The sequence below is a fragment of the Cherax quadricarinatus genome, chromosome 40 (genome assembly GCF_038502225.1).
Source record: "Cherax quadricarinatus isolate ZL_2023a chromosome 40, ASM3850222v1, whole genome shotgun sequence".
Lineage (NCBI taxonomy): Eukaryota > Metazoa > Arthropoda > Malacostraca > Decapoda > Parastacidae > Cherax > Cherax quadricarinatus.
The window spans coordinates 8,793,945-8,821,508 of NC_091331.1; the positions used below are offsets into that span (position 1 = coordinate 8,793,945).

A 27,564-nucleotide genomic window follows, 5' to 3' on the forward strand; every position below is an offset into this window, starting at 1 on the left:
TCCATGTCTCAGTCAGGCAGTGGTGTCGGCCCGAGCAACATAGGGCCTACATTAATAACGGTTTGTGCTTTTATAACTACCAATGTCCACAATTTTATTATTTCTTGATTTTCGCGACTTTTAGGTAATATTTTCGTGTTTATTTTGTTGTTGCCTGGTTTTATGATATTTTTGGAGATAAATCAGCCCTAGTATTCTTTTTTCTTTTTTATCAACATATGAATTAAGCACCTTATGATTCCTAGGATATACGACATGTGAAGTTTCTTTCATAGTAAAAAAAAAGTTGTCAGAATTAGAATAGTGAGAGATACTTTCCGAATGATTATTTAGAGTGAAATCCATAGTTTGGAAATTATTATGTGACCACGACTGAAGAAACTGAATATGTGTCCGCCCCCGCCCTACGCAGTGTCAACACAGAAACTCAAATTCCAAGAGAGAGAGAAAGAGAGAGAGACCGAGTTGTGGAACATAGTAGTGACGACCTGTCCCTCCGTTGCTGGGAAGCAAAACAACTAAACTTTCCAGAAACTGAAAATTTGCAAGTAACTAATCAGCGAAATTCACTACGACGAACTCCGCGACAGTTTTATTGCATTCGTTTAAGAGCGTCGAATCATATACAACACTGAAATGTTGACGAACGAAGAAATATCTTCGCCATGTGAGCCAAAGTAAACGCTGAAACTCCTCGTTGATACACCTTGTGGGAGACAGTGGTCAGCCAAACACAATTCAGGGAAACCCTCCCCACTTACCCTATGTGTAAAAGTAATCCAGCTCCGGGAAACATAGCTAGCTTTTGTTCCCACAATAACTGTCGTAAAGAATAGGGTAACTGCAGACTGCGGTTGCATTCATGTTTCTTCTAATGGCCCGGTTAACATAGGGAAACTCTAGACCTGCAGACACATTCATCACCTTCAAAACTACCATTAGAAAACATCTTATCTCCCTGATACACCCCGTCAACTAACTACACGAATACCACCTGGTGGTTCACACTTACAATCACTCACTCATTTGACCATAAACAGAAATATTAATCTCAGTCTTAAAATAATGAATCCTGTGATACTCCAATACTGAAACTATGTACTGTGCCAAAACAAAAGCATTCACATTGCTAAACTCACAAACTAGTATTTAGTCACTTAGCCATAATACCAACTTACCTCATAATTTGTAATATTTTACAATTAAGAATAAAACTAAGTATGCCCGAAATGCCTAGCCATGCTAAGCGTTCTAGTGGTACACTCTGTAATCACAATTTACTACATGTAAACCAAACAATAACCAAATTTCTGTAAACTCAGCATTGTAATCCTTATAGAGAATAAACTTTGAATTTGAATTTGAATTTGAAATGAGACGGGCATTTGTTGATATCAAAAGTTAGTGAGGGCTGCAGTGGTAGCGCAGTAACACTGATTGATGATTCGTATGAGATAAATGCAATTGCAAGGCTATATTGGACGTCCCAAGTGTTTGCTCATGTGTCTTTATCCGCTACGCTAAACCATAATATATCCGCAGCTGAAGAGCTTATTGACACCAACAAAAAAGCGAAAAAGAAAGATGTCACAAAATATCAGTGAAATAATTCCTCGCCATCATGTACCTAGACACTTGTGTACATTTTATGATATTAAACAAACTTTATGTCTATCTGCAGTATACATAACGTAGTGTATATGTAATAAAATATTGCCCGGGGAAGAACTACTGGAGTTTACCTACTAGCCAGGGTAAACCAGTAGTGTACTACTCTTTACTCTTCTCCCGGTAAGTAGTCATTGGGCTTAGGTTCAATCTGACTACTCATGTGTCTATGCCATAACTTATGTGTCTTCTGGTATCCTCTGTTTTTCTCAGCTAGTAGGACTGGAATTGGGTTTCTACAATCTGCGGACCACGAGAGGCTGTCTGCACCATAAGACTCTCTGTGTGCATCTTAACTAGAGTCCCAACCCGATCGTATGTTTGAGTTACTATTAGGATGTTCTGGCCTACTCTACCAGCCTCCACTTCACCTAGTTGGCTCTAGGAAAGTCGTATAAACATCTTCATTGATATCTATGATACAGTCATCCTATGATAGTCCTCATCACCTCAGTAGTAGGAAATCTGACCGAAACATTTACGTCTTCGTCTGTATTTTAGATTATCGACGGAGCATTTAAAGACACCAGCAAGTCATCCTTTGTTACCTTCTGGTCATTGTAATTTATTTTTACTTTTCAGTCTTGATTCAGTCACGTTAACTAAATATTTTTCTGTTATAATAAACTTGCATTTTTTCTCTTAGTTTATATCCTCGTCTTTGATTGTCAATTTAATTTATGTTCTTATTTCTATAATTATTTTTCACAAAGGGAGGAACTGAAGATATCCACGGCATTCTTGAGTTCCATTCCTCGCAAAGACAAGTGTCCTTTTCCAAAGTATATCGTCATTATTATAAATCTTTGTGTACAAAGTTATATGCAACGAAATGGTAAATTAAATAACATAACTATAACCAACAAGCTTTTAAAGAGGAGCATAGGACACGTGAGAGAAAGATTTGATGAAATAGAATTCATGAGCTGTGCCTCCTTCAGGAACTATAATATTTGAAATAAGGTACAATAAGATATCATCTAAACTCGCCCTACGATGCCTTTTCAAAGCCCCCTTAGGAAATTACCGACCTAAGTACCACACATGGGCTCTGTGGTGCTTAACGTCGAATTGACTGCAGCAAGCACCAGTAACCTGAGTGATTAAATTGTCTGCAAGAAGACTTGGTCTGGGACCGGACGTCGGGGACGCTGGTCCCACGAACCATATTCACACACCATACCACGGGCGGGGATAGAACCCGCGATCAGAGAGTCTCAAAACTCCAAACCGTCGCGTTAGCCACTGGACCAGCTAGCGACGGTCTGGAGTTTTGAGACTCTCTGATCGCGGGTTCTATACCCGCCCGTGGTATGGTTTGTTTGCAATCGTGTCATTGCGATTTCGTGAGTCATATTCACAGGTAATCACGATTGACTCAGCGCTAAAATTATATTTCAAATCTTGCTTTTGGTCAATTTTGAATTACCATAGTACTTTTTTATTTTATATCGAAGTCTAAAATTACAGTTTTAATGACATTTTTAATAAGTGAACTGTAGGTGTACACTGAACTTTGTGATTTATATTGAAGGTGTACAAACCAAGACTGACTTGCTAATTAAATCAAAGACTGTAAAAAAAAAAAAGCACAATTCTGACGATGAAACGATTCACAAACTGGAAATGGAAACTAGACGGCGGTCGCTCCTGCCTGGACCTTCAAATTCAAAGTTTGGAATGACTATATTGGTTTAGGACCGAACCGGATAAGTCTTGTTCCAGTTTCCAGCTCGTAGGATGGTTGCGACAGAAACACTTGTACACCGACAGTTACGACGCTTGAAACAATGACACTTTATTAATTGCTAATTGATCTATGATCCCCAGACGCGCCTGATGTCGGAAGAGATTAAACAGCTGAGGATTGTTGTGGTTGGTGATGGTTCTGTGGGGAAGACTTCTTTCCTCAAAGCTTACACGCAGGTGAGAATATGATGCAGGGTTAATTTGTCGTATTATGTACCCTTTATCCACCTTGTGACGGGTAGTTACGCCTTACCCTATGGGACGCAATTTTGCTTAACCCACCCTATGAGTATCGTAGAAATGTTTCGCCTGCTTAGCAGGCTTTAGTCTAAAACGGGCATTAACAGTGGAGACAGCAGATGTGGGGAGGCTTGATAGGCGATCAGTCCCTTAGTTAAAATAGAGACAAGCGGACCTACTCATCTTGTCAGTACTGAATAAAATTTGTAATATAAATTCTCGCCTTACCCACAGTGTGGACGATGGTCATATTACTTGGACATAGTATTAATAAACTAGTCCTTTTCTGCTGTGACAGATAACGGAATCATTAGACGAAGCTTTTGTGATGTAACAGTACCCAGTGGTATCTGATAAGTACCTAATGTGGCATGCAATCCTTTATTATTTATGCACTACAGGGTGCGCAAAAAAATAGCCGCTCAGGCGGCGCACCTAATTAAATCCATACAACACAAAACCAACATTCTGGCTTATGACACAGGTGGCTTTTTCAAGGTCTCAAAATACTGCAGCAAGCAACTGTATTAGAAAGTTGAGTTGTAGCTCACGTTAGCGAGGCAAGTTGCACTAACACTGACATATAATGTTTATAAGTTTTCCGATGTGGTTATGGAACTGAAGCTCTGCGGACAATAAATAAAAAGGCAAAGGAAGAGCAGAATCAGGTGAGGTAGGATATTTTATTGCATTTATGGGGGACGCGCTAAACCCGTAGGGGCACAGCGCCTGGCAGAATGGTCCAGAGTCAAGGAGGTGACGTACAGTTCGATTCCCACTCAGTTTTCCTCAAGGTTACCATGATAATACCTCATGGAATAAGACCGTTGTTGTAAAGACGGGTACTTGAGGGTCTGTTCTATGAACGATTAGTTGAACTAAATGCCGAGGATTAGTTTTTACTGCATACCTTCGCAATCACATCTTGCTTAAAAATTCCTTTCGAAATGTTTAAGTTTGGTTTTGCTTCGGCTGATACCGACTCAATGGATTTTCTCATTTTTAAATTTTCAGTTTTATAGATGCTGCCACCTTTCCGGTTGATTGTATGGTTAGAAGTTTTGATATGTTGGAAGAATGCAGAAGTCACCTGGTCGTACCTAACTGAGCGTTTATATTGTTTCAGTCACAAGATTCCGGCCAGTTTTCCCTATCTACACTATGTCACAATTATTGCAAGGAACTTTAGTAGTGCATTCCTGGTATTTCATTTTGCATTTACTGCGACTCTTAGAAACACAATGTCTTACTTTATTTCTTTATAGGAAAATGAGATGGCTCAGAAATAACTCACTATTTAATTGACTAACATTTTGTTCGTTTATCAGTGAATAAATTATTTATTGCATACAAACTCATTCCCAATTGCTTGTGAATTTACTGATGTTGCTGAATGAGTCTTAATCTGAATAGTAATCCGACTGTATCATGAACTAACTACTTAACCAGGGTACTTTCCCCATGGAGTACATCCCGACGGTCTTCGACAACTACATAGAAAGCTACCAGAGAAACAATGTGAACTACATTATCAACTTCGTGGACACTGCCGGCCAGGAAGACTTTGATCGTTTGCGTCCAATCTCCTACAAGGAAGTAAGTGCTCTCGTTTTGTCTCGCACTTTCCTACAAATAGGTAGGTGCCCCTCGTTATGTCTCCCTCCTGCAAGGAAGTAGGTGCACTCACTATATCTTCATCAACTTATTAATATTAGTATTACCATGGGGAGCATTAAACCCGTAGGGATTATATAGCGCCTGTGGGGGAGGGGGGATTGGAAGGCATTTAGGTTCAATTCAGGGAACTGGAGCACAGATCCAATTCTCTAAATCAAGTACCCCTTGTGAACATTAAAATGGTATAAAATACCGACAGGTTGTTAGGTAAGATACATATGCAACAGTTAGTTATCTTTATTTCGAAACGTTTCGCCTATACAGTAGGCTTCTTCAGTCGAGTACAGAAAAGTTGTGCAAGAAAGGTATAAAATACCGACAAATATGAAAGTTAAGACACATGTGCAACATCTGGATATCTTTATTGTAGACGTTTCGCCATCCAGTGGCTTTATCAATACAGATTCTAGGACATAATAGGAAGACAGTAGAACTATATACAAAAGATGAGGTAATCAGTCCCTCGGCCTTGGAGTTAGTGTTCACAGCATCGTGGTGGAGACTATGACCGCGGGTTCAATCCCGGCCGGGGGTATGGTTTGTTTGCAATCGTGTCATTACGATTTCTTGAGTCGTGCACACACGAACTCTATGAAAATCTTAGTTTTCAACATTCGGTGTAATTTTTATTAGTTGTTATTCACATAGCTACGTTAAGAGTGAGAAAAGATTTGTTCAGATTTTAAACCCAGAGGGATAGCCACCCAGAATAACCCAAGTCTACCTGGAGGGTGTGCCGGGGGTCAACGCCCCCGCGGCCCAGTCCTTGACCAGGCCTCCGGTGAATCAGGGCCTGATCAACCAGGTTGTTACTGCTGGCTGCACATAGTTCAATGTATGAACCACAGCCTGGCTGATCAGGTACTGACTTTAGGCATCTGTCCAGCTCAGTCTTGTAGGCAGCGAGAGGTCTATTGGTAATTCCCCTTATGTCTGGCAGGAGGCTGTTGAACAGTGTTGGGCCGCAGACACTTAGTGTTTTCCCTTACTTTTCATTGGTGCGTCTGTCTAATTAGATTCATTTATAATCAATATTATTATTATAATAAAAAAGAAGCGCTAAACCACAAGGGCTATACAGCGCTTTATAATCAATAAAATTTGGGAATAATTTAAGCCATTTGATTATCATAATGGGGGTGGGTGTAGTGTCGTATATGAAGTGATATCTTAGCCTCATAAGTTTTCTGCCGTTCTATTATTTTTTACAGGTCCTTGATAATGTGAGAAATCACGAAAGCACTTGGAATTCTACTAGTATATTTTCAGAGTGATTGTTTAGCATATTGTGATATCACCTGTTTACTGTGATATTACTGTATATATATATATATATATATATATATATATATATATATATATATATATATATATATATATATATATATATATATATATATATATATATATATATATATATATATACATACATACATACATACATACATACATACATACATACATACATACATGTATGTGTGTGTTGCAGTAGTTTTGAAGACTTGAAGACTATTGTAAAAATGTGTGTATGTAAAGTAACTTAAACTTATGAAATTACTCTGGTTGTCAGGTGTGCGTGTGCTTGATCTGCTTCAACGTTAATAACGTCGCATCATATGAAAACGTCAAGCTGAAATGGTTGCCCGAGGTGCGACGATACTGTGGTAGAGATGTGCCCATCCTCCTTGTTGGTACGTTGTATCCCAGTATTATTAGTATTATATGCATGAAGAAGCGCCAAACCCATAGGGATCATTTAGCACGTGGAGCAAGAGGGGTAATTGGGACTGATCCAAAGAACAGGTCACTAAAGAAAAAAATAATTTCTTGGATAATATAATATTTTAGAATTTAAGAATATGCAATAACATGAATTATTTACAAGGGGAAGAGCTAAACACAGGGATCATACAGTGAAGGATAGATCCAACTCTTTGGATCAGAAGCCCTTCATTGGTATCAAGGTAGTCCTTCCCCTTGAGTGTGGTCGAAGAAAGATCTCAGAACAGGCAGGCCCTGCTTTACATTATTATTATTATTATAATCAAGGGGGAAGCACTAAACCCGTAGGATTATACAGCGCCTATGGGGGGATGGAAGGCATTCAGGCTTAATTCAGGGAACTGGAGCACAGATCCAATTCCCTAGATCAAGAGCCCCTCACCAGCGTCAAGGAGCCTTCCTTGAGGGGTCCTGCTTTACAGCACTTCGCTTTATGGCGTTTTGCTAATGCAGTGCTTTTCAGTTACACCCATTCTTCAATTATTCAGATCTGCAATAAATATATACATCACTCACTATAAGCTAAAGGCAAAAATACTTTAAGTTAAGTGTGTACTGTATATGCATTTTTTTAGGCCTAGCCATGTTGCTCAGTTAATATATGAGAGTATTAACATGTTATCAGGCTTCTATATGCATTTAAAAGTGAAAAAAGGCTGTTTCACTTTACAGTGATTTTTGCTTTACAGCTGTATGAGCAGAGCCTGCCTATCTTTCTCTGCCTCTCATACACGGTTTTTCAGGGAGTGGAAAGGGTGAGAAGAAATTTATTATGGATTACTTTTAGAAACCCAGGATAACCCAGTAAATTATTATTATTATTATTATTATAATCAAGGGGAAGCGCTAAACCCGGAGGATTATACAGCGCCTGGGGGGGGGGGGGGATGTGGAAGGCATTCAGGCTTAATTCGGGGAACTGGAGCACAGATCCAATTTCCTAAATCAAGAGCCCCTCACCAACATCAAGGAACCTTCCTTGAGGGGATAACCCAGTAAAGTCAGGATGTCTTCGATGACATCCTTCAATCTTCTTCGTTAGGATACAGCCCACACTGGTTGGCTAACATCCAGGTTAACAGGGGCAATGTCTGTATGCCTAATGTTTCACCAGGGATCAAGCTCCAGTCCCTCAGTGTGAAAGTTGAGGTGGCTACCAACTGAGTCAAGGGTGGGTCGCTCTTCAGCACATGCGAACCAACTAGCTGGCCTTGCATCACTTTTTGAAGTCAAGTGGCACCGATCTGTTCATGTGTTTGGTGCCCAGACTCACACTTGCAGTCTGTAGGCGTCATTTTGTTTTAGACCTTGTGGATCATGGGCTCCTGTGAATTGCGAGTAGGGCCAGTATCAGATGAGTTTAGTAGTGCTCGATCCGCTAGGGGTTTGTGAGAGTTGTATGTATTTGACTAGTGTCAAGGAAGCATTGGGAATAGGGGATTATGGGGGCTACTTCCTGGTCTCCCAGGTGGTCAGTTGCATATACCTTTGTGATGCCCTGGGGGCCTCCTCCCATGATGATAAATGAGACATTTGTGCAATATTTGGGACTCTTCATTCTGAAATGGGTTTAGCACATGTAAATTGTTCATTACCTTTGTAACTTGTTCAGCTATCAAAACTTTGCAGCCCAGTCTCTGGACCCATTATGTACCTCTGTAATCGTTTGACTACCGCCCACAGTATAGGTATGGGATATATAATAAAAGTATTAAACTTAAACACCATCCATGTGCAGAATGGCAAATAGGCTGAAGTTCTCTTCAGACTCAAGGCTGTGGATGACATACCTGTCACTGCACATCAACATGCCCATCTGAACTCGCACTGTGAAATGGTCATATTTCCTTGGTTGGTCTTCCTGACTGGGTAATTGGAGGAATGTGCTAAGGACATCCTCAGACATTCATCTGGCTCCCTCATGGTCACCATAATACCCAAGAAATGTGGCTAAATTTACATTTGATTTACCATTACTTCCATCAGTGGTCTAGTTAGTAGGTTGACGTTTAGCAGCTCTAGGGTATTGCCAATGCTGATGGTGTTTTGGCTATCTGGCAACTGCTGCTCTGCCCTCTCGTGCCCTATTTGTAAATCTAATGCCCACAATGACCCATCCTATCTTTCCTCTATACCTTGCTCCTCAATTGTTGAGGGTTATCATCCCCTATATTTCAATCACAGTCCAGTCTAAGTGCAAGTGCGATCTTCCATGCCTGTCTGACAGGAAGGCTGCTATCCCCCTATTCCGTATTCTCTTGTATCCTGTCATTCAGATTTTACATGCAGACCTGTTGCTATTGTTCATAATCATTTCCAAGCCCTTTCCTTGGAAATATCTAACGGTTGTCTTTCTGTAAGGATCACAAATGCTTTCTACTTGTTAGAAGACAGAGTTCAGTTCCTGTCCATCTAATGCAGACCTGGGATGCAGCCTTTTCCAGATCTTTTCTTCAATACTTCCGATACATTCCTTTCTTGTTTTCAGCTACTAGTCCTGCCTAGGACCTTTCAGCACCTGCTATAGAGGTGGAGGTCCCTGGACCTCCCCATTTTCCATCAGTGATCAGACAAGAGCATAGCATAACACTAGTTATGTTTCTATACACTGCAGGATGGCTAAAACTTGGCATCCTGCATTGTCTTCTACCCCTGTATTCTTCTTTCTTTCAACACAGTGGCCGTATCCCACCGAGGTGGGGTGGCCCAAAAGGAAAAACGAAAGTTTTTCCTTTTACATTTAGTAATATATACTGGAGAAGGGGTTACTAGCCCCTTGCTCCTGGCATTTTAGTCATTTTAGTCGCCTCTTGCAACATGCATGGCTTACAGAGCAAGAATTCTGTTCCACTTCCACATGGAGATAAGAGGAAATAAACAAGAACAAGAACTAAAAAGAAAATAGAAGAAAACCCAGAGGGGTGTGTATATATATGCTTGTACATGTATGTGTAGTGTGACCTAAGTGTAAGTAGAAGTAGCAAGATGTACCTGAAATCTTGCTGTTCATGAGACAGAAAAAGGGACACCAGCAATCCTACCATCATGTAAAACATTTACAGGCTTTCATTTTACACTCACTTGGCAGGACGGTAGTACCTCCCTGGGCGGTTGCTGTCTACCAACCTACTACCTAGGATTATTATTATTAAATTATTCTTACAATCATGGGTAGAACGCAGTCAGATTCGATCCAAAGAAGGGAAGGCTAGATGCAATTCTTTGGACCAAGAGCTCCTCACCAGTGTCAAGGAACCTCCTTTAGGTTCCTCGACACCAGTGTGGTTAGGTTCAATTCTTTGAATCAAGAGCCCCTCACTGATGTCAAGGAACTTTCTTGAGGGGTTTACCCCTGTAATGGTCAAAAACTTGTCTATGATGGAGACCCAAGAAAACAAACTTCCTATTTTACAGCTATGACATAAATCACTGGCTATATTACAGCTACTGCCCCAACACTCTCCCGCAAAAGTGAGGGCCTTCTAGACCCGTCTCTGCATCCAGCCTATCAGTGAATCACCCTAAAGAACATAGCATCCTCTGCCACAGGGACAAGCGTAGAAAACATTAATCTGAAACAGAAACCACCCAAGTGGACATTGCATCCTTTGCTGCAAGGACCACTCTGGAAGGCACTGCATCGTCTGCCTCGGAAATCATCCTGGAAGGAAGCAGCTACATCTTCTTCTGCATGTGTCAACCTGGAGGGCATTACATCTGCTGTAGGACCCACCCAAGAGGCATTAAATCCTCTGCAGCAGAGACTACCCTAGAGGGTATTGCTTTCTCAGCCACATGAATTTCCTTGCCCCCCCCCTCCCTTCTCTCCTCCTCATTATTAGTTTTATTATTATTTTTATTACATTCATGAGTGGGATGATAGGCTGCCAGAACTGTAGGACTCATACAGCACCTGAGGGAATGGGAGGTAATCAGGCTTGATCCAAGGAAGGGGAGGTTAGGTCAAATTTATTGGATCAAGTCCCTCACCAGCATCAAGGAATATCTTTTCAGGGCACCTCTCTTATTACCTCTCCTCTTGATTTGTTGCCTTTTACAGTGAATTCTGAAGTTTCATCTACCTCTGTACATGAGTCTCTTTGGAAATCCTGTACTTGAAAAATGCCTTCCAGTTTTCCTGGTTTCGATTGATTACCCAGTTTTTTGGTGAACTTACCTTTTTTTATAACCACTCATTTTTTTACATTATGCCTTTCATCCAATGGAATATTAGAGGATACAGGGGTAATTAGGGAAAGCAATGATGATTATACACAACAGATCAAACTACCAAGTCTGAACCATGTCCAGAGAGTTATATTCATTTGTGAAAAAGAGAAATGGCATAAAAAATATTTTCGGCTCAATTTGTTGAGTCAGTCAAGATCTGGGACCAGGAGCAAATGTTCTCTTTGCCCCCACTATAATGTGCCAAAAAAGGTCCTTGCAAGGCATTTCACAAAAATTATAAACAAAACATCAAATATTGACACACATCCCATAGACTCCCATTATCATATCAAATATATATTATTTTGTTTTTCAAAAATATGTTTTCAATTACCAGTAAATACTGTGCTTATAAAAGCACTGCTCACAAATCAATAGAATGTAATGTATGCAAATGATTGCATGAGTAAAGCACTAAACTCACATGGCCCATGGCCTGGTAGCAAAACCTCTCACTTCACATGGTGAGGGTCCGGGTTCAGTTCCCGGCGAGGGCTGAAACATTGGGCATTTCCTTACACCATCTGTCAGTATTTACCTACCAGTATAAAATGGATACCTGGGTGTTAGTCGACTGGAGTGGGTCACATCCTGGGACAAAACTGACCTACTTTGCCCAAAATGCTCTGCATAACAAGCGGCTTTTTATATAGTAGAATGTCATTGATATCAGCTAGGCCTGTATACCTTGTGTATGCACTTGTAGAAATAAGTATATTATTATCATATCAAATGGGTGGCTGACAGAAAAACAGGGAAAAAGTGAGCACACAGCCAAAAGGTGAAAATCTTAGGTGCAGAAAATCAGTTTCAAAGTCAAAGAATGAATCAATTGTAAAGATGGGGCTTCAGAGAAAAGGGCAGGCAGAGTATGTCGGGGCACTGAAGGATAGACATATTCCCAGCTAATAAACAGGACAACCTATTAAGAGATGTTACACTGTCAGCATGACCAGAAAATATTTGCAGACAAGTGGAGAGGAGAAATGCACTGCATGCTAGTGGCTTTCTTCAGTGCCTAACAATACTTTATTGGAGGTGGGCCCCACTTACACAGCAGGTTAGGTTCTGGGCTACTTCTGTAAAGTGAAAATAGCTGTAAAGTGAAACAGCCTTTTTTCATTCTCAAATGCATATAAAAGCCCGATAACATGTTTACGCTAACATATATTAAGTGAGTAATAGAGCTAGGCTTAAAAAATACATATACAGAACACACATTACTTACCCTAAAAACTTTTTTGTCCTTAGCTTATAGCGAGTGAATATATTTATTGTAGAAAGTCTGAATAAATGAAGAATGGGTATCACTGAAAACTGGTGCATTAGCGAAACACCGCAAAGCGGGGCCCACCTATACATGTAAACTACATTATCTGTATACTGCCTAAAAGAAATAAAGTATTTGAATATTAAATCTGAATTTAAATTTGAGAAGTTAAGAGAGTGAAAGGAAAATACTGCAACAAAGTCTTGGATGACTTTATGACTTGGATGGCTTGAATGACTTTATATAATGTTGTACAGAGTGGGAATATTTTTGCAGGGCCTCTCTTTTGAGCTATTCAGTTTTGGATGTACTTTCAATTGCAAATGCAAAAAATTGCACTATAGAGAGGAGCTTTAAAAAACAGCTGACTGTATAAAGAAACTTGAGAGACGATAAAATACCAAAATATTCCTCAATGAACATCTTCTTGAACAAGTTGTAAAATTCTGCATAGTTATTGCTGCTGCTCTGAGGAATGCACAGCACAATCTATGGCCTACTATCATATTTTCTGATGATCCAATCATTCCTTGATTATAAAAGGTTTCTATGTAAAATTACTATAATCATAACTAGGTGCTAAACTTAGTGTGTAAAAATAGAGAATAATTAAATTATTTCATATAACTAGATATGTCTAGGTAGTAGGTTTTTAGACAGCAACCGCCCAGGGAGGTACTACCGTCCTGCCAAGTGAGTGTAAAATGGGAACCTATAATTGTTTTACATGATGGTAGGATTGCTGGTGTCTCTTTTTTCTGTGTCATACACATGCAAGATTTCAGGTACATCTTGCTACTTCTACTTACACTTAGGTCACACTACACATACATGTACAAGCATGCACCTACCATCCGACTTACGACCGAGTTCGGTTCCTAGAAACCGGTCGTAAGTCGAAATGGTCGTAAGTCGAACTTTACTACTGAATATCAACAAAACATTTTTGTAATGACTTTATTTTATTGTTTTATTTTGGTATTTCATGTTTTACTTTACTTTTTATGTTGTTAGTACTGTATTTTATACTCTAAGGTTTAGGATAAACACTGCACAACACAAATAGTTGTTTATTTCCCAGAAATTTGGCATAAAAAACACGGTCGTAAGTCGAGTGGTCATAAGTCGAACAGGTCATAAGTCGGATTGTAGGTGTATATATACACACTCCTCTGGGTTTTCTTCTATTTTCTTTCTAGTTCTTGTTCTTGTTTATTTCCTCTTATCTCCATGGGGAAGTGGAACAGAATTCTTCCTCCGTAAGCTATGCGTGTTGTAAGAGGCGACTAAAATGCCGGGAGCAAGGGGCTAGTAACCCCTTCTCCTGTATATATTACTAAATTTAAAACGAGAAACTTCTGTTTTTCTTTTTGGGCCACCCCACCTCAGTGGGATACGGATGGTGCGTTGAAAGAAAGAAAGAACTAGATATGTCTTCCTCAAAACAATTTAAGGAAATTTTCAATATGTACAATACTTATAGTACAATCCTACACTAGTTTTGCTATATTTCAGAATTACATAAATTATGTTCAATATTAATATACGTAATAATTTTTTAAATACAGAATATGGAAAGCGTATTTCTTTCTTTTAATCAGGAGGAAATGCTACACCCATAAGGGTCTGAGGAATGGGAGGAAATCAAGGTCAATTCAAGGAAGGGGGAAGATAAGTCCAGTTCCTTGAATCAGAAGTTCCCTCACTAATATCACGGCACCTCCTTTGAGGGAAAGAAACATGTACAGCCTCTCCTCACTTAGCGACATACTCATTTACCGATGACTCAGACTTACGATGAGTTCTCTGACCAGTATGCATACCTAAATAATGTATATTAGAGCTGATTTCCTCTATTCTGTTTATTACAATATACAGTACGCTACTGTATAAACATTTTAAAATATACATGAAATGTTATAAATGGTGCAAAGGTGACAATAAAACAATATCAAAGACGGTTGCCACAAACCCTCTACCATTAGAGTATGCTCCTCACTTAGCGGTGAATTCGTTTACTGATGTGGTCTTAGGAATGGAACTCCGTCATTAAGTGAGGAGAGGCTGTATTACATTACTGTATTTCCAGCTCCATATTGCAATCTTTAATCTGCAAATAAAATAACAAATAAAAGTACATTTAATATACAATTTTGCATATTCTGACAAACTGAGTTATACATCTTTAGACTGTGATTACTTCTGATTTGAAAACATTTTTAAATTCTGATAAAATATTACTGTACTGATGTGGTTCAATTTCTTCGCAGGGCTCCAAATGGACCTGCGTGCAGCAAATACTAAAGAAAATACAGTGACTAAAGAGGCAGGCCAAGAGCTGGCACACTTGTTGGGATTGTTTAATTATGTTGAGTGCTCAGCCAAGACATGTGCAGGATGTGATGAAGTCATAGATATGGCGATTAAAGAAGCTATATCTCCGAAGGCCCAACAGAAGAAATGTTGCACTGTTCTTTGAGAATTATGCAACTCCTCTTGGTGGATCAAAGGACATGTATATTTACAAACTGACAATTCTCAGATTAATGTATTTTCCATGGAAAGCACTAAACCTGTAAGGGTCATCCAGGACAACACAGCAGAGGCGAAAGAGATGGAAGAGGTGTCGATACAGAGAGAAATTATTATATACATGTATATATATATAGTATATATATATTTTCACAGTGATGTGCTAAACCTGTAAGAGTCATATACTACCTACTGAATGGAAGGTAATCAAGGCTGATGCAAGGGAGTGTACTTCCACTTCACTAGATCAAAGGCTTACTGTGCTGGCCTATGCAAATGCACAGGCATAAGCACACGAGGTGGCCGAGTGTTTAAGGCGTTGGATTGCTAATCGAATAGGGTCTCCCTGCATGGGTTCGAATCCCATCCTCATTGCATTTCTTTTACCAGTGAAGAGGCAGGGCCAACCACAACAAGGTGAGTTCAACTAGGCGAGTACAATTGTGACTCGACCCCTACAGCCACAACTAGGTGAGTACAACTGCAACCTACTTGCACTAAAAAAACAGGTTTAGTGCCTTACATGAATATATTGTATGGTACCAGAAGATGAAAATAATTCAAAATTCATTAGGTGCCATAAAGAGCAAATGAAAGGGCAGAATCATACAAAAATATTACCAACCAATGGTTTCAAAAGCATTCTGAGGCAAGTGAGCATTGTAACAAGGCTGGAGGCTCTTACTGCAATTCTGAGGCCATCATAACAAAAAATGTCTAATGATAATATAAGGCCATTCTTAATATTACTAAGAAAAACTTTGAACACAGGCTATATTACAATGGTCATTATCCTGTTCATGAAATAATGACTGATCCAAAATTACGATAATTGATTTTCTCTGAAATAAAAATTGAGAATGTGATGAGGAATTTGTTGGTGTATGTAAAGGTGTAACACTCAAAATTATACAGTATATAATTCTGAAGAAATTCTATCCTTTGTGCAGAACAAATCATACATAATTAAGCAGAAAATATTGCTGTCTTTAAGATACAGGATGAGTTTATCCATCAGAGGAACGATTATACATATCAAGCCTCACTGATATTATTTAAGAAAGAAGAATACATATATACTTGCTCTGTGAAGTGATGCTCAGATATAGACATAGAATCAAGTGTTAAGTTTATGACTCTAACCACGAGTTCAAGCCCCTCCCATGGTATGGTTTGTTTGCAATCATGTCATTACGATTTCATGAGTCAGAGAACAGGTGCCTGTATTCCCTTAAGCAGTGACAACCCCTAGTGGGTCCACATTAAGACTGTATGCAGTGTAGCATACCTGTAATTTAAAAGAAGAAGAATTAGACCCATGTGCAACATCTGGGTATCTTCATATTACAGTATGTCCTTGTATTGTACTGATAAAGCCACTGGCTGGCAAAATATCTACATATAAGTACAATTTAAAAGAAAAATACACTAAAGTTTTTGAGAGTATCCATTATTATTATTACTATTATAATAAAAAAGGAGCATTTAAACCTACAAGGGTCACTATCCAATATTAAATTGAAGCATTTTACTGTATTCTATTATTTAAATAATTTGTGGATTTAGAAAGGGCACATAATAGGATGGACAGGGTAGCAATATGGCAGATGTTGCAGATATATGGAATAGGTAGTATGCTACTTAAAGCAACAGAGAGTTTTTATGAAGAGAATGAGGCTCAGGTTAATATATGTAGGAATGAAGGGGATCAATTAATTACTTACAAATGCAGACTGTCTTCTGAAATAGTGGAACTACTTATGGCCAGAGAATTAACACTTCCAGTGAGCAAGACAGCATCAGTATTCAACGTAAATACTGTAGCTCTGTTATACTGCATTCAGTTAATATGTATACACTAATTAAGCAATGTCTGCTACTACAGTACAGTAGAAACCCTGTATCCACTGATTCGGTATCCGTGGTTTCAGTTATCCATGGTTTACTGTGGCCCAAAAATACCTCTTAATTTTGCACCATAATGGCCCCAGAACACAAAAGTAGAAAAGTTGGCAGTTCTTCAAAGCCTAAGAGAAGCCATGAAGTGTTTCCCATAAGTGAAAAAAGTGATAATTCTCTGCTTAATGTGCACAATTTATCAATTAAACTTTATAAACTTTATAGGTATGTATAGGACTTATATATAGGGTTTGCTACTATCCATGGTTTTGGTATCCATGGCAGGTCCTTGGAATGTATCCCTGTAGATACAGGGGGTCCTTTGGTATTTGCAATTGAAAAGGAACAGTACTGAACGTAAAATATGGTGCTGGGCTGTGGTTCGTATGTTGGTTTACGTACGGCCAGCAGTAACAGTCTGGTTGATCAGACCCTGATTCACCACGATGCCTGGTCTCAGACTGGGCCATGGGGGCGTTGACCCCCGAAACCCCTCTCCAGGTAAACTCCAGGTTGAAAAATAAATGGAATTAGACAGCAAATTTTATAGTTTTGCAATGCATCCCTGATTATAAAATGGGTATCGATATGAAATATGTTCTGAATTTTGAATACTATTGTTACAAAGCATTTTCAGGAACAAAACATTTTAAGTGAAGGGTGGGAGGACCTACCAGTACTATAGATGAGGTTGTAAATGAATGCTGGAGTGTTGGGAGACGTGTGAGATTAAAAGTTAATAAATCTGATACAAAGTGGGAGTTGCACAATGGCTCTTGGCCAAAGACAGATCTTTGGAGATTCTGAAGGAAAGTTGCAAAGATTGGTAGAATAATTTGGGAGAACTGGTAAAAGAAGTAAATTAAAAGTGAATATAGAAAAGAGGAGAGTGATAAGAGTACACTTAACAAAAAAGAACAGGCAATGAAATACTGAATATCATACTGAAGGGAGTATAGAGGATGTAAATTTATTTAAATACTATACTTTAATAGTGAATATATCAACAGATGGGTTTACGAAATCAAGTGAACCATAAAAAAGACGTAGGAAAAAGACTGGAAGAGTGTTCAGGCATCTGTGGGAAGAAAGTTTATTGAGGCAAAACTGGGAATTTACTAGGGTATAGTGGAACCAATCCTTTTATATGGGCATGAGGATGGGATTTAAATTTTGCGGAAAGGATTAGGCTAGAGGTAGTCTAACTGTCATGTTTTGAAAGCAATGAGTGGTATGAATATGATGCAAAGAATCTGGAATGTAGAAATTAGAAAATGATGTGGGGGTTAGTTAAGTAAAACTCAGAGAGCAGAGGAGAGTTGGATTTGACATGCTGCTGGTGTGAGCAAGGTAACATGTATGAAAGGATTCTGAGAAACCGGTAAGCCAGACTTGAATCCTGAAGGTGGAAAGTAGAATGTCTGCACTCTGAAGGAGGGCTGGGGATGTTACAGTTCAGAGGTTCATTCGAATTGTGATATCTGTGTACATCTGGCACGACAGCTATTGAATGATTGATGATGAATGTTCCCTTTTGTGGGTCACCCTAGCTTGGTGAGAAACAGCTGGTGTGGTAAAAAAAAAATTAAATATCCCAGATTATTTTTATTTTCTTAATCCAAGAATAAGCTTTAATCAACAGGATCTGATGTTTTCAGATTAGTACTGAGGCACTTGTTTGCGTGTCTTGCAATCTCAGATATACATTATTTCTGTATATCTTAATTCTTATAATACTCCTCAATCTAGTTCCTGTCATTAACTTTGGATATAATACAATGAGGTTAACATCAACACACTTTTTTATATTCATTCTGACATAATATCTGAATCTGATATCATGTGCTAATGCAAATTTCTGCTGTACTTTATGTTTAGATTTAAACATTTCTAGTGTCTCCAACATGTATTTTGAGTAGAGCATTGTAATTTTACATCATTTCATTTTATAAAAAAATCATAATAATATCTAGAAGATGTTTTCTATATCCTAATCACTATTAAACTGCATTTTTCCTTTCCTTTCCATGTTTAAATAAGCTCCAAAATAATGAACAGCATGGCCACTTGTATTCAGATAGATAATTACTAAGTACAGTGGACCCCCGACATTCGATGGCATTGACATTCGATAAATCCGACATTCGATGCATTTTAACGCAAAAAATTTCGCCTCAACATTCGATGGAAAACCCGACATTCGATACGATTCATACGAGACGTGTCCACGTGTGGCCTGAACTGCACCGTGTGTGCCAGTGTTTACAAGCCAGCCAGTGTGCGCGCATCTAAGGATACATTCGGTACAATCCATATTATCACTGTTTTTGGTGCTTGTTTCTGCAAAAATTGTAACCATGGGTCCCAAGAAAGCTTCTAGTGCCAACCCTTCGAGAAAAAAGGTGTTAATGACTATTGAAATGAAGAAAGAGATAATTGCAAAGTACGAAAGTGGAGTGCGTGTGTCGGAGTGCATGATGATTTGGTAAAGAAATTGCCTGCAACTAGTGGTGATGTGAGTGAATTTAAGGCCAGCAAAGGTTGGTTTGAAAGATTTAAGAATCGTAGTGGCATACACAGTGTGGTAAGGTATGGTGAGGCTGCCAGTTCAAGTCCTAATGGAAGGGGATTCCCCTTCTAAACACTAACACCATCCACACTCTCCCCTCCTCCCATCCCATCAATCATCACCAGATCTTTATTAAAGGTAAGTGTCAATTATTCTATTGTTATTAATCTATTGTTATTGTTGTTATTATAATTATTCTACTGCATTAAACTTAATATTTCATGTGGTAAATTTTTTTTTCATACTTTTGCATGTCTTGCACGGATTAATTTAATTTCCATTATTTCTTATGGGGAAAATTAATTCGACTTTCGATATTTTCGATATTCGATAGCTCTCAGGAACGGATTAGTATTGAATGTTGAGGGTCCACTGTACTTTTAAGATAAAGATTTTATGTTAAGTACACAGAAAGCCACTATTATGCCAGGCATTTTCGGCAGACTAATCCTAGTACATAATGGCTACTTAAGTCTAGACAAGATAAGAGTGGTTAATTTTTTAACAAATGTTTATTTTATCTTAATACTAATGCGACTAATGCGAGGTAGTCAAAATTGAATTAGCTTTGATCCAAGGGAGAATAGCTTTAATTCACTGGATCAAGAGCCCTTTACTGGCATTAGGACACCTTTGTAAAGGGGATTTGAATAAAATTAAAGGAGGAATGTAAATTCCTCTTCTTATATAAAGAAAAACTAAAATTTAACACATATGCAACACAGCTTAAAAATGTTTCTTTGTTATTGTCAAAGTTTCATCTCATTTAAGTGGGTGATAGAGCGTGACAAAATGTAATCTTATAATGAAAACATAACAGGTTATGTATATGGTACCGAAAAAAAATTATACAGTGGTACCTCGACTTACGAGTTTAATTTGTTCCGTGACCGAGCTGGTAACTCAATTTGCTCGTATATTGAATCAATTTTCCACTTTGAAATTAAGTGAAATGCCATTAATCCATTCCAGCAGAATTCCTGGCTCTAGGGAGGCAGGAGAAAATACTTTAATAGTATAACGCTAATATCAACTCTATGGCTTATTTATCTAATTTCAACTCTACGGCTTATTTATCTATCACAATTGATCTAATATGACATAATAACCAATGTAAATAACATAGAAACATGATATATACTTTAGAATGATTAAAATATGCCATTATGTGACGAGTGGTGACAGCCACTCCTGAGGTAAAAATAATTATCGCTCTGACCATATCTTCCCATTCTCACCCTTCTAAGGTCTCATTATAAGAGAAAATGGAGTGTTTGTGAGGCTAACTGCACTAGATCACTAGTTTCATAAGGAAAACACTGAAACAAAAGCGATTTTCTTGTGTTTTTCTATGATTTCATGCTTTAATTCAATGAACATTATCCTCTTCTTCTTCTCACCACTGTCCTTAGAACTTACTTTCTTAGGACCCATAGTTAGAAGAAAGAAATTTAGCAAAATAACTGCACAAAAAGCACAAAACGCTGGGATGCTGGGTGGATGTTGTGGTGTTTGTTGCGCCAACTAGTGGTGGCTTATCTGAAGCTCACTCGTAACTCAAATTTTGGTTCGCAACTCAAAGCGATGGCTTGTAACTCAGGAAACTCGTAAGTTGGGGAACTCGTAAGTCAAGGTACCACTGTACATAATTTACTGTATGATCCAGAGGGCTGAGAAGGGGTTGTTGAGGTGGTTTGGGCACTTTATAGAGGTTGAAACAAAATAGGATGACTAGGAAGGTACAGTATATAAATCTAAGGTAGAGGGAAGGGATAGAGGGGTGGTCCTAGGAAGGGTTGGAGGGAAGGGGGTTAAAGGATGCTTTGAATGCTAAGAGCTGGAACATCCAACAGGCTGGTGTGAGTATATTAAACCAAAGTAGGTAGAGGAAAGTAGTTTTTGTGACCTAACATGCTGTTAGTGTGAGCAAGGAAACATTTATGAGGGGATTCAAGGAAACCAGTTTGCCAGATTTGAGTCCTGGTGTGGAAAGTACAGTGCCTACACTCTCGAGGAGGAGGTGAAGATGTTGCAATTATGAGGGTCATCTGAACTGTGATGTTAATATCACAGGGGGGTCACCCTGCCTCGGTGGGAGATAGTCAGTATGTTAAGAAAATACATATACTACTCCACTGTATATACAGGTGCTCCTCGACTTATGATAGTTCGACATATTTTGACTTTACAATGGTGCAAGAGCAATTATTTTGGAGATTAACCATGAGATAATTACACAGTATGAAGGCAGCAAGTCCATAACTTGTAATATTTTCAACTTACAATAGGCTTGTCGGAATGTAATTCAATTTTATGTCAAGGAGCACCTGTAGTATTTAAAATCATTACATACTACCAGATATACAGCTAACCTTTGAACAATGCGGGGGTTATCCGTGCTGAACCCCAACACAGTCGAAAATCTGTATATAATTTTTGACTCCCCAAAAACTTACAGTAATACCTTACGGTTGACTGGGAGCCTTACAGATAACATAAACAGTCGATTAACACACATTTTGTATGTTATATGTATTATATACTGTATTCTTTCAAAAAAGTAAGCTAGAGAAAAAATGTTAAGAAGATCATAAGGAAAATGCATTTACAGTACTGTACTCTATTTATCAATACTGTTAAAGTTTACATAGTCTGTTTACAGGATGAATCATCTGTCTGTTAGTGCCTACATCAAAATTGTCATACTATATGATATAAATTATAATCATGGGAGAGTGCTAAGCCCCTAGGGATTATACTGTGTCTGTGGGGGAGAGAGAAGGTATTCAGGCTCAATTCAGGGACCTGGAGCACAGATCCAATTCCCTAGATCAAGAGTCCCTCACAAGCATCAAGGAACCTCCCTTGAGGGGAGATGATGTGTAAAAAGAAATTCATATTTAGTTAATTTTATGAAATTATGGCACCATGTACAATCTGTATTTGTGTGCATAAGTTTTAATAAGCTTTTATAATAGATTTGTGTAGATTTTATGGTAGTAAATGATAAAATAGATCAGTATCTACATATATTTTATGCATTACATAACTTTTTCTTAATATTTTTTATATTTCTAGGCTATGAGGTTCGTCTGCAACTTCTTTTCAAATTGTCTAAAATCTCAAAAAAAATTCCAATATATTTATTGAAAAAAATTTGCATACATGTATAAGTGGACCCATGCAGTTCAAACCTGTGTTGTTCAAAGGTCAACTGTAATTTTAACTTAATCCATATTACTATAGTGTTAACATTCAAAACCATGTTGATAAGAGTATAAAGCAAACATAAATCACTTTATACAGTAGAACCCCAACTTATGATGTTAAGAGTTATTAGGTTTCACATTTATGACACTGGCATTTTGGAACCAATTAATTTCTTATGAACAAGTGACTCACACTTCTGATGCCGGGGACATTATGGCAGAAGTGCAGTGGAGCTTATGGCTGGTAGGTAGAAGTAAACCTTTTCCCAATGCTTTATATAATCTGTGTTTTTTGAGGTTCAGTTAGGCAAAGTTTGTCAGGAAACAGGACAAGTGTTTCCTGATGTGGGTCTTAGTCATATGATGACCCACAGCTGGAGCTCCTAGTTATCTGAGGCCTTCCACTGACATTCCAGTCCACCCCCTTTAAAAATTATGGTTATGATTTTAACCATTAAGTGTTTTATATGTTTTCTGAAGATTTACCATGCATCATGACTGTAAAGCGCAAGAGTAGTGGTAGTGATACCCAAGTGTCATGGAAAGGGAAATGTATAACCTCTGAAATAAAACTTGACATTATAGTGTGTTCTGAAAAGAATGAGACATCTATTAAAATTGTACCTATGTACAGCCTCTCCTCATTTAGCAATGTACCCATTTACCAACGACTCAGACTTACGACGGGCTCTCTGACTAGTATGTATTCCTAATTAATGTATATTAAAACTGATTTCCTCTATTCTGTTTATTACAATATACGGTAAACTACAGTACATGTATAAACATTTAAAAATATACCAGAAACGTTGAAAATGGTGCAAAGGTGATATTAAAACAATATCAAAGATGGTTAACACAAACCTACTACCATTATAGTATGCTCCTCACTTAGCAATGAATTCGTTTACCGACATGGTCTTAGGAACGGAACTCTGTCGTTAAGTGAGGAGAGGCTGTATAATATGAACAAGTTGACCACTGTAAAAGTACACATCATATAAATATTGTTCTGATGTACATGCAGCTAAAAAAGCATAATGAAGGCAAAAGACTGGGTAAAAATTCTTATGGGAAAAAACTGAATTACTGCAGTGACAGAAACTAGGACTCAGAACCCATTAATCTCTTTTATGGGAAAATGGGTTTTGATTACCAAACAAATGACTACAATGAGTATTCAAGAATGCATTAATGTCCTAAGATGAGGCACTACAAAAATTAAACATGAAAACAGTAAGCCTTATAAAAGTAAAGGAGAACATAAGAAATTTCACATGTCCCTCATGCAGAGCATCAGAAGGGCAATACCTGTAAATAAGTAAGTTTATTTTGGCACAGGTATACATAAGTACAATGATCATACATAAGGTAAATTACCTAAGGTAACCCCCCCCCCAAAAAAAGTCAGACAAAGTGACATATTTCCATTGGGGTCCTGTAGCAAATAACATGTGACTACCATGATCTTTAAAGCAGAAATTCTGTATCCTTGTTGCCTACCATGGAACACATCCAGGATATTAGGTGTAAGATGCAGTAATCCTTTCAGACGTGTTGCTGGTGACTGCTGAAGACAGACTGATGCTACTTTTGTATATCCCACAAGATTAGCCATTCTGTAGAAGCAAAAGGTAACATGAGGACTATTGCTGCCAATGGAAGACACGCTCTCAAAATTTGGACAAAATGACCAAAATATATTCATTATATTCAATACAACGTAAAAATTTTGTTAAAAATCCGAACATGTAAATAAGGTAAAATTAATAATACAATACAATACAGTAGTTTGTAATGGTGCAGTAAATGCATTATGTTTCCCTACCTTTATGTGAATGTTCTTTATTTGATGTTGTGCACATTTATGCCCATAACATCTGCATGTGCTCGAAACTAGGGATGAGACAATATTAAAATTTTGCTGATAACAATACCAATACTACTGAAATTAGCTGACACCCATCAATACTAATAATCAATTTTAGGCTGACACCGATACCATCAAAATTAGCCAATACCACTGATACTTGAACTTTGGCGCATCCCTATTGAAACCACTGCAAAAATTTACACCAATGTTTTTTAAAACCATTTATAGATTGTCCTAATTAAAAAAATACAGTTATGTTTAAAATACCTGCCATCATGGCTCATGAAATCATAACACAAATGCAAATAAATCACAGGACCCACTTGCCTTGGGCCAAAGCCACACCCATTCTGTGATGTTTAAAACAATTTATGGACACACATGTTACTGACAGTACATTATGACTTAATATTTATAAGAGGAGAGTTTAACCCATTGGGGTCAAAATAGCACCTAGGGAATTGGAGACTATGAAATTTGATCCAAGTAAGGATAATTTCAATTCTCGGTATCAAGAGCACTTCAACAGCATCAAGGAACCTCCTTGAGGAAGGAACATTATGTATATTTAACCTAGAATAACCCAATATAATCAATGTGACTAAATTCCACTGCAGTCCTTTTGACAGCTCTAGGGTTGAAAATACTTATCAGGCATTTTTCTTCTCAGCACTCTCATGTCAGTAAAGAGCTCTTGATCCCAGGAATTGCACCTGTTCTATCTTTCCTTGGATAGAATCTGATTGCTTCTCTTATCCCCGGGCACTCATGACCCCTAGGGGTTTAGCGCTCCTCTCATTGGGGTAATTATTATTATTATAATCAAAAAGAAGCGCTAAGCCACAAGGGCTATACAGCGCATTGGGGTAATAATAGGGAGATCCAGTGCATATGAACGAGTCCAAGTCAGGGTTCTTTAGGACGAGGCTGGGTTAGTAACATTCATTTCTTTTCCTGGACCTGGGTCCAAGAGAGCATGTAGGCCAGAATGAATTACAGCAGTTGGATATGCTGAATGTTGAAGACAGAGTAAAACAGCTGAAGCTAAATCATGTTTATAAAATTGCTCACGAACAGTGTCCAGAATATCTTGCTGTCAATTTTGTCAAGGTTGGGAACCAAAGCAATCATAGTACTAGGGGGAGAGAGCACAACTTTGTAGTAGCCACAGTCAGTGGCCAGGCTTCAAACACCTTTTATTGTACAGCAATAAAGGAATGGAACAGACTACCCACACATGTCAAAGCCAGTCATAGCATGAACCAGTTCAAGAAGACTGCCAAAAGGTGTCTGATGAATGTAGCTACAGAAAGGGAGGGGAATGATTTTCTATTTTTTAGCTAACATTATTATTATAATCAAGGGGGAAGCGCTAAACCCGGAGGATTATACAGCGCCTGGGGGATGATGTGGAAGGCATTCAGGCTTAATTCGGGGAACTGGAGCACAGATCCAATTCCCTAAATCAAGAGCCCCTCACCAACATCAAGGAACCTTCCTTGAGGGGTTTTAGCTAACATACGTGCAAATTTTACCTTATTCCTAGTAATGACCCTCGTATTGTAGTCTTAATGACCCTCGTGTAATAATCTTTTTGGTATGATAAGATGTTATCTTCATTATAGAATAATAATAAAATATTATAACCTTTATAAGGTAAAAGGACCCCAATGGAAATAAGTCACTCTGTCTGACTTTTTTGGGTTATCCTAGGTTCTCTACATATATGCTGCTATGTATGATAATTCTATGTAACTGTATTTAAAAAAAAAAACTTACTTCTTTTACAGATCATCGTCTTGTTGGGTTTGTAAGAGCCACTGACTGCTTACACTGTATCGAGTCCTTCTTGTCCGATGTACAGATAAGAGATATTGCCCAAAGCTGGGCCATGAACGAAAAGAAACAGGAGTCCCCTCGTAAATAGAAACAGAAACTAGAAGTTATCAGTTAGACTAGGTGGACACCCCACTTGCCAAGTCTCAGAAAAGCGGGACACCCACACCAGAGTTTAGTAACCGGCTTCTCACCAAAACCGGAAAATTGGAGTTGGCTTTATTTGAGCCGATGACAAGTGCAGCTCTGTAACATGTCCGGTGGGAAATTCAATTCAATTCAATTCAATTCAATTCAAAGTTTATTCTCTATAAGGATTACAATGCTGAGTTTACAGAATTTGGTTATTGTGTGGTTTACATGTAGTAAAATAATAATTACAGAGTGTACCACTAGAACACCTAGCATGGCTAGGCATTTCGGGCAGACTTATATTAAATCTTAAGTTTAAAATATTACAAAATTATGAGGTAAGTTGGTATTATGGCTAAGTGACTAAATACTAGTTGTGAGTTTAGCAATGTGAATGCTTTTGTTTTGGCACTATACATAGTTTCAGTATTGGAGTATCACAGGCCAACTTATGACTAGTTAAGATTCATTATTTTGAGATTGAGATTGATATTTCTGTTTATGGTCAAATGGGTGAGTGAGTGTAAGTGTGAACCACCAGGTGGTATTCGTATTATTAGTTGACAGGGTGTATCAGGGAGATAAGATGTTTTCTGATGGTAGTTTTGAAGGTGATGAATGTGTCTGCAGTTTTGGAATTTTCAGGTAGGGTGTTCCAGATTTTAGGGCCTTTGACATACATTGAATTTTTGTAAAGGTTTAGTCGGACACGGGGAATGTCAGAGAGATGTTTGTGTTTGGTGTTGTGCCTGTGGGTTTTGTCACAACTATCAAGAAAGCGTTTTAGGTCAAGGTTAATATTGGAATTTAAGGTCCTGTAGATGTAGATTGCACAGTAGTAAGTGTGGATGTACTGAACAGGGAGTAAGTTTAGATCTATGAAGAGTGGGGGGGTGTG

General features: G+C 38.2%; 1 protein-coding gene, 1 long non-coding RNA gene and 1 other non-coding gene across 3 annotated transcripts; 2 read left to right on the forward strand and 1 right to left on the reverse strand.

Moving 5' to 3' along the window:
* Window positions 1–23,374, forward strand: LOC128687388 (cell division control protein 42 homolog). Its single transcript, XM_053774847.2, has 5 exons — window positions 1–60; window positions 3,499–3,594; window positions 5,107–5,253; window positions 6,905–7,025; window positions 14,887–23,374. Exons 1-5 carry the CDS (start codon window positions 4–6, stop codon window positions 15,093–15,095), a joined length of 630 nt encoding a protein of 209 aa, XP_053630822.2. The 5' UTR covers window positions 1–3; the 3' UTR covers window positions 15,096–23,374.
* LOC138853797 (uncharacterized) lies at window positions 13,508–27,433 on the reverse strand. The gene is made up of 3 exons (XR_011392961.1): window positions 26,478–27,433; window positions 24,329–24,444; window positions 13,508–14,726 (listed from the first exon to the last, which is right to left on the reverse strand). It is a non-coding gene; the product is annotated as an uncharacterized lncRNA (long non-coding RNA).
* On the forward strand, window positions 15,442–15,523 carry TRNAS-GCU (transfer RNA serine (anticodon GCU)). Its single transcript has one exon. It is a non-coding gene; the product is annotated as a tRNA-Ser (tRNA).
* Window positions 27,434–27,564: the final 131 nt, after the last annotated feature.